Source organism: Carlito syrichta, unplaced genomic scaffold (genome assembly GCF_000164805.1).
Source record: "Carlito syrichta isolate Samal-C Ts95f unplaced genomic scaffold, Tarsius_syrichta-2.0.1 Scaffold302630, whole genome shotgun sequence".
In the NCBI taxonomy this organism is placed as follows: domain Eukaryota; kingdom Metazoa; phylum Chordata; class Mammalia; order Primates; family Tarsiidae; genus Carlito; species Carlito syrichta.
Genome location: NW_007246726.1, coordinates 26,854 through 35,220, shown reverse-complemented (window position 1 = coordinate 35,220; position 8,367 = coordinate 26,854). Strand labels below are relative to the sequence as shown.

Sequence of the window (8,367 nt, the reverse complement as noted above, 5' to 3'; positions counted from 1 at the left end):
TACGGGGAGAGTGGTCAAATTATCTCCCTAATTGAAACCACTGGGCTAGAAGTTAGGGGAAGATGGCTAGGTCAGGATTTACAGATAGACAAACGGATGAAAAGCACATAGCTATAGGATGCCTGCCGGAGTGAGGTAATATTCTGCACATTAGAAAAATGAACCTCATCTTCTTCAGCCATCGACAAACAGGTGAGGTGGTAGGGCACCCTTCTTCCCCCCAAAACCCTAAAGATGAGCAAACCCACTTGCGTTTCTCAGACTAGGATAGGGACAATTAAAGACTGACCATTTGCTAACACAACACTCACTACCAGGCAACACCAAACTAGGAGGCTCCCTACTCCCGAGACCAAATGCATTCGTGATCAGTCAAAACCCCTACCTAAACAAAAGCTAACAAGTGTTTACAGCTGTTTTCTCGGATGACGGAAGTGGCTCTGAAAAGAGCCTTTGGGGTAGTTGCTCGACTGCGTCGCTTGCGCACCTTTACTTCGAGCTGGTGTACTTGGTGACCGCCTTGGTGCCCTCGGACACAGCGTGCTTGGCCAGCTCTCCCGGAAGCAGCAGGCGCACGGCCGTCTGAATCTCCCTGGAGGTGATGGTCGAGCGCTTGTTGTAATGCGCCAGGCGGGACGCCTCGCCGGCGATGCGCTCGAAGATGTCGTTGACGAAGGAGTTCATGATGCCCATGGCCTTGGACGAGATGCCGGTGTCGGGGTGGACCTGCTTCAGCACCTTATACACGTAAACAGAATAGCTCTCCTTGCGGCTGCGCTTGCGCTTCTTGCCATCTTTCTTCTGTACCTTCGTCACAGCCTTTTTAGAACCCTTCTTGGGGGCAGGAGCAGATTTTGCTGGATCCGGCATTTTCCGCAGAAGAAGCAACACACGCCGAAAGAAGCAATTCCCGACTACAGCAGAACGGGCTGGTTACGCGATACTTATAGAGCTTGTATGCAAATGAAGACTCACACAGTGCTGCGTTTTTATTGGTTAACTTACAATAAATCGTCATTGATGGGTGGAGTCTATGTAAATAATAGATTCTGGTTGTGCCTTCTTAGTGGTCATTAGAGCAAAAGTCTTGTTAGCCAATCAAAATGCTTCGATTCACACTAACAGCAAATTACGTAAAGCGATAGTTTCAAGTGCTTGGGGACTTCCTGCCTTTGTTGATTTTCATTCAATTGTATCTTTGTATGCAAAAGATCTTAAGCGCTAGCTACTTTTCCCGTTTTTGAATCATTTTACTTTTTCCCCCTCGTTTCTTGGAACAAGACTGAGCCCACCGCCAGGTATTCACTTCCTTAAATTATTCTGGTTTGTGCGTCGCCTGTATTTTGCGGCGAGGAAAATACAGAACTATAAACTAGGCTTATATAACCTATAAAACCGGGAAAAGGACTTTTACTTTGAAGAATCTCGCAGCTCGGCACAATGTCTCTTGCCCCCATGCAAAATTTTGTACGGGGAATTAGCTCTCTAGATCTAAACCAGCATATAAACCCGGGCCGGAACCAAAGCCCACGCGTCTGCTGTTTCCAGTTATCGCCGGTCAACCAAAGGTTGGGCATTCGGATTTCATAACTTCACCCCCCACAGCCAGTGTCCCTGATAATCCTCTACTGAGAACAAAGGTACGGCATAGTAGAGGCAGACTAGGTGGAAAGCTGACACAGCTGCTCTTGATGAAAACGTGAGTGGCTCTGAAAAGAGCCTTTGGATCGACTGCTCAAAAACGTACTTAGTTTAAGCCCGCTCCCCGCGGATGCGGCGGGCCAGCTGGATGTCCTTGGGCATGATGGTCACGCGCTTGGCGTGGATGGCGCACAGGTTGGTGTCTTCGAACAGCCCCACCAGGTAGGCCTCGCTGGCCTCCTGCAGCGCCATCACGGCCGAGCTCTGGAAGCGCAGGTCCGTCTTGAAGTCCTGCGCGATCTCGCGCACCAGCCGCTGGAACGGCAGCTTGCGGATCAGCAGCTCGGTGGACTTCTGGTAGCGCCGGATCTCGCGCAGGGCCACGGTGCCGGGCCGGTAGCGGTGCGGCTTCTTCACGCCGCCCGTGGCGGGCGCGCTCTTGCGGGCCGCCTTGGTGGCCAGCTGCTTCCTCGGGGCCTTGCCGCCGGTCGACTTGCGGGCGGTCTGCTTCGTACGCGCCATGGTATCTCACTGGTTGTAGTCAAAAAAAAAAGCCTTCGGCAGTCCTATTTATAGACAAAGCATCTTTTTGATTGGGCCTGAGTAGGTTAGGAATTTCCGGACTTCTAATGTCATTGGCTAAAACTCAATCCTATTCAATCCTATTTACTGCGGCAGAAGATTGTTCTGCGAATCGTTCCCTTATTCCTCCTCCTTTTCTCCTCTATGCTATGATCTAATAGATCACAGAGTTTGGATCTTTCCTTTAAGTTGATGTAGCTTTTATAAATGGATAAGGTGTTTTTGCATGGTTTAACAGGTTTTTCTGAATACAAGCCTATGAGCTAGGTTTCAGGCAAATGTTTAAAGTCACCATTTACTGTAACTCTATCATAGGTAACATTTATTTTGCGTCTGGCACCATACTCTGCACATTATATGCATTATAATGTAATTGAAGCTTAACCAATATGTAGCTGTAGAAATAAAAAATTTAGCTTATTTACTTGACATCAAAGCGCAGCCAAAGCCATTTTCGTCTGTAGTGTGCTGACCAAACCAACCTGATATTAGAGTCTCTGCCTTGTTTTTAGCCATCCCTCCTGGAATGCGGTTCCCTCTTCTTCACCCCCACATCAATGGCCAGTTAAATCCTGCAGATGACCTGCTTCTAAATCAATGAAGGATAACACCAGAAATATTAATTTCTCCTTTACAATGTATAACAGTTTGTAAATACTCAAGTACTTAACAGCAAGATTACAAATCAGTTTCAAAGCAAATAAATTATTCATCTATTACTGAGTTGCTAACATTTTCTTTATTAGAGACAATATTTTCGAATGCTTAAAACTTAATATTTTTCTTATTCTTTTCAAAGAGAGTAAGGATCCTTTGCTTTTTAGTTATTTTAGATTGTTTTGAAGTATGTACTGTTCAGAAAAGTGCATGTCATAAGACAATGTTATATAAATGTTACTGGTACTTAAACGTTAACAATGAAACTTTTACTCATATACCTATTTTATTGAAAATAATTGCATAATAACCTTATAAAAACTCATACCTGAGAACAAAAGCAGGCCCAAGGAGTTTAAAACTTATTTTGATGATGTCATTGTGAATCATTATGTTCCTACTGAAGTCAAAGTAAAATAAAAGGGATTTTAAGGGGATTTCCTGAACAATGATTTTAGTAAAGGAGCCCTAGGCAGTCCTGTTTATAGACATAGCCTCATTCATGGACTCTTGTCCATTTTATTAATATCATCGAGAGTCTCGCAGGCAGAAGCAGCCTTCTCTAGACAGACAAAATATCATACAAAAGGGTTAGGTTGTGGTGGCCCATGCCTGTAATCCCAACACGTGTTTTTGGAGATTGAGGCAGGAGGATCCTTTGAGGCCAGGAGTTCAAGACCAGTCTGGGCAATATAGTGAGACCTTGTCTCTACAAAATAAATTAAAAAATGAAATGTTATACAAAAGCACAACTGATGTGAACAAATGTTATTACTTTCTGTGGTGGTTTTTATAATAACTTCTTACCTATAGAAAGCACCACTCAATGTTTAAAAGTTCTTCTACATACACTATACAAGTATTATTTAATCCCTCCTCTGTGAAATAGATGTTAATTTTCTCCTTTACAGATACGAACACTGAGTCTCAGAAAAATCATGGTTTGTCCTGGATAAATAACAGAGCTTGCATAATATTCTGAAGCAAAAGAATGAAATTATAATGATGAAATGTCCTGTTTCATCTTAGGGGCTTAGGGGGTACATTTTAAAGCACAGAAGCATTTTTGCAACATGCAATCAAACCATCCAGTTTTTCTCAAACTTTTTTACAGAACTATTCCTATCAGAAGGGGAAACAACCTCATGGAATCTATCTGGATGGCAGCCTAAGGTAGCCCACACAGATGTCACATTTCTTTGTAATAGTCTTCCTTTATGATGTGTGCATTCTTGACCGTAAGTATGGATGTGTTCAGTTAAATATGAAAAAAATCCTCAAACTCTTTATTAAAACAGTATAGAATTTATGCACCATGGAATTTATTTTACTTTTATAATAGAGGATTAGAAAACAGTCCAAGGGTCTTCCCTGGCTTAATTTAAAAAAAAAACAAAAAACCTTATAATAATTTCTACATTTCAGAAAGCACAAACATCTATTTAATTATTAATTCCTGGGTAACAAATTAAATATGACAATCAAAACTGTGAACTTTTAAAGGCTATAGGTAACATTTCTCAGACTATAAGTCTGATGTGCAGTTGTCTTAGAAGTCACCTTTCATAATTAAAATCCATATTAGTTCAATTTCACTTAGTCCCAGCATCGGACAGTAGAGTGATATTCCTGTAAGTTCTTAATCCACCACTTTATCAGAAGCAGATTTATGATGCAGAAGAACTTCTGACTTTCTGCAGCTGTGTTTCACCAAAAATTATAAGCTGCCTGCAGTTTGAAGACTGAGAACTGGAATTTCCAGGAAAATAGGCATGAGAAGTTTAAAACTTACTACACAGGAAATAAGGAGGCAAAAGAAAAATTTGATAAGTGAATTATTAGGCAAGTAATATGTTGTATGTACATGTATTTATTTTTAATACAAAAGTAATAGACTAAGTTAAAATAGAAATTCCAGGAAGGCAGTTTGTTTTTAGTTTGTTGTTGTTGTTTCACTTATGCCAGGATTATAAGTGTCCCAAGCTGAGGCCCTGTGCCTGATATGATTTCATTTAGAATGGTCTGCAGCCTTAGATCAAGCTGAAAGCCATAGAATTTTGAGTTTTTCCTTACCCCATACTAAGATAAACTCACTACTTCAGTATGCTGCTCATTGGATAAAATCTTACAGCCTTCTTTCTACAGGTCCTTAACACTTATTACTTGTATTGTACAGCTTAAAATGTATACAATTTCTGACTTTATTATAGAAGATATTCCACTGGAACATACTAGGATCAAGTAGTATGTTACACACAGAATTTTAAAGCTATACAAGTATATTTTTAGTCCAGTAATCACTCTCATGAGATTTAATTTACATATTGCAGAAATTTTATATTTTTATAAAATTTTATATTTTAATAAAATTTCTATATATTTTTATATTTTTTTAACATCACAGGTTCCCAGTTGGAACTGACCCCTGTAACAAAAGACAGACCAACAAGAAAAAAACAAACAGAAATTTATTAACATGTATATTACAAGTGTACATGGGCAACACCCAGGGAATGAGTAGTTCTCGAAGAGGTGGCCTTGAATTATAGCTTATATAACATCTTCTACAAAGAAGAGTGAATTTTTTTAAAAAGTGACAAGACAGGAAAACAACTTTGAGTCTCTAGGGGCAGCAACTTGGCAAAAGGCAAATAAATAGCAGATCTATTTAGCTAGTTAGCAAACTTTATTTATGTTTCTCTAGTACCAACTCCCAGGGGAGGTGGGGAGAGGGGGGGGGGGGTCTAAACTTTTAGAGGGAAGAGGGAAAGCTTGCCCTTGGATTTAATCTGTAAAGCATTCAGCTGCCAAAGCACTATATTTTGGGGGAATTTTTTCTGGTCCCCATCAAATGTAAACATTCAAAACATACCTAATTTTATAATTGTTTTAAGTCTAAAAAAACGGACTGCTGAAAAACTTGACATGTGAAAGACTCTGTAAATTGTAGTGTGTTCAGAATCCATAGAGTGCTTAGTGTGGCTAGAGTGGGTAGGATGGATATATGACTGGTAGACAAGCCTGGAAAGGAGGCGAGGACCAAACTGAATGAGCTTAACTGAATTGTCAAACAGCCTTCCTTATTAGGTTGTGAAACACCAGTTTTGAAGCAAAGTAACTCTGACCTGATGGAAAATCAAAGAGAAGGAATTCTGATCGTTACCTAGAGTAGTTCAGCTGAAATATGCTAAGATTTAACAGGGAGTGCAGGGCAGATGCCAACTCTCTATGAAACTGTTGAAATCAACTGACTCCTGCCAACAACGAGCAGTGGCTGCCTATTCTTCCCCAGCACAACTTATCAGCTTGATTGTGGACAGTTGTGCTAAATTAGTACCTGCTTAAGCACTATGCTAATTGGGAGATTCTCACATTGTTCTAAAAGACTTTTCCCCAAACTTCTCTGGAAAGAATTGCCAATACTTTTGTTTTAGGTGGAAAACTTGTTTAGAAGCTCAATGAATGCCCACTGCCTCTTCAAAAAGTAACCATCTTAATTCCACCAGTTAGATTCAATCTCCCACCAGTCCCCATGAGTGTCACACCTTACCGCAAATATCTCAGCTAGTGATTCACACCTGAGTGTGAAGTGCTTTCTCTTGGAATAACTTTTACTTGCAACAGGGAAAGGGAGAATTTATTTTGGAGCCAATTTTAAGTAATGGGTGATTAGGCCCCTCAGAGGATGAAAAGTATTCAAACTATAGGAGAGAAAAAAAATCTTTTCCCTCTACCCTTCTAGGTTCCTCTAGCTGGGGCCTTACTATTTAGACTGACACAAGATTAACAAGAGAAAAACAAACAAGTTTATTAATATGTGCATCAAGCATATACAAAGGAGTGGTTAGAATTTAGGGTGTATATTCCTAACTTAGTAGTGGAAAGGGAGGGGGAAGAAAGGACACTTAGGGAACAACAAATGCCTTTTTGGAAAGATAAATGAGCCCTTAGGAGAATAGAATATGATAGTCTTATGACAACATCTGTCTGGGTGTGGTGTCAATTGTTCATCTCTGAGAAGATTAGAGTTGCTACTAGTCTTGGAGATTTATGACAATTGAGTTAAAATATTTAGGTTTTTTTGGGAGGCTCTGCTTTTGGACAGATAAGGGATTTTAGACACTCAAATACCTTCAGCTCAAAATAATTAAGCCAAATGTGGCATATTTGAGGGCAGCATATACTGATCCCCTTCAAAAGAGAAGTACAGACACTGTATCTTTGATTCTGCCTACAGTCTTGTGTACTCAGGCTCAGAAAGCATTACTTCTGTCAGCCTTAGCTTGTGGTTGTTTTACCACGTTGCAATTTGGTTATGTCTTTTGTAGTAATGTTTAAAAGCAGGCAGATGCAGCTCCATTTTACAAAGTAGTATGATTTTATATACTGGACACTGAACTACGTGTCAGTTTAGAAAAGGATAAACAAAAATCACTGGTAGTAAGGAGCATACAGTCAAGAGGGCGAAGTGATAAGATGCAAAGAGATGTAAAATAATGTGATAGATTCTGCAAGAGTTGCTAAAGGGTCAGCAAAGTGTTAAGTGTGTTTCTCTGCCCCAAAGCAACCAAGGGAGAGGAAGATACCTATTGTGAATTCTAGGGTGTTGGTTTAAGCCTGTAGATGCTGTGATGCCTAGTGACACCATTCAAAGAGCAGATAAGAGAAACTGCTTTAATGAGGGGAGGAGGAAGAGAAGTAATCCCTTCATTGCCCATGAGTCACACCTTGGAGATTTTAAGTTTAAACATTCGGGTTTGGGGAGATTTTATGCTTTGAGTTTAAAATAATTAAAGAAACTGCCAGGTGAATCTACATGTCCAGAGGCTAGAAGTCTGAATATAGATTTAGGATTCATCAGGATATAGAAAGTAGAGCCAAGGGAGAAGCGGAAAAGGGCACATTAAGATTTTTTTTTAAAAATGATAAAACATTTCTCAAAAAACTCACGATGTTTTCTGATGCGGAAATCAGAGCATCTTCTCGTGAATTCTACCACAGAGGTCCCTGATAAAGTAATGCACATACTAAAACCAGAGACCCAATCAATTTTATAGAACAGTTTCTGGTAATGGCTTTCAGTAATGGAGCAGACAGTGCTCTTACAAAATCCAACTTAGCAAACTTTGCTAAACTCCAGGTGGGGCCTCAACAGGACAGTTTGGACATTAAATTCTGGCTGAAAACAAGGGTCTATTTAAAGGATCTGTAGAAACAGATATCCCTCAGTATGCAGTGCGCCTTCTGTTTCCGCGCCTTCTGCATGCGCGGATTCAACCAACAAATCGAAAACATTTTTTTTTTTTTTTTGAGTTGGGGTCTCACTCTGTCGCCCAGACTGGAGTGCAGTGGCCGCTCGCGGCCACCGCAGCCTCGACTTGCTGGGCTCCGGCGATCCTTCCGCCTCAGCCTTCCGAGTAGCTGGAATTACAGGCATGCGCTACCACACCCGGCTGATTTTTTTGATTTATTGTAGAGATGAGGTCT

General features: G+C 40.6%; 2 protein-coding genes across 2 annotated transcripts in view; both read right to left on the bottom strand.

Annotated features, from left to right (window-relative positions):
* Nucleotides 1–420: 420 nt before the first annotated feature.
* Nucleotides 421–893, bottom strand: LOC103259374 (histone H2B type 2-F). Its single transcript, XM_008057046.2, has one exon. The coding sequence runs from the start codon at nucleotides 868–870 to the stop codon at nucleotides 490–492; it is 381 nt and encodes a 126-aa protein (XP_008055237.1). The 5' UTR covers nucleotides 871–893; the 3' UTR covers nucleotides 421–489.
* Nucleotides 894–1,350: 457 nt separating this feature from the next.
* Nucleotides 1,351–8,367, bottom strand: part of LOC103259378 — a 21,191-nt gene continuing 14,174 nt past the window's right edge. Inside the window, exon 4 of the mRNA XM_021711821.1 lies at nucleotides 1,351–2,168. Within this exon, the coding sequence (XP_021567496.1) occupies nucleotides 1,753–2,168 (416 nt within the window). The 3' untranslated portion in view covers nucleotides 1,351–1,752. The remainder of the gene's footprint in view (nucleotides 2,169–8,367) is intronic.

Bases quoted from the DNA above. Each gene is read 5' to 3' on its own strand.
- LOC103259374 (XM_008057046.2), bottom strand. From the start codon at position 870: ATGCCGGATCCAGCAAAATCTGCTCCTGCCCCCAAGAAGGGTTCTAAA.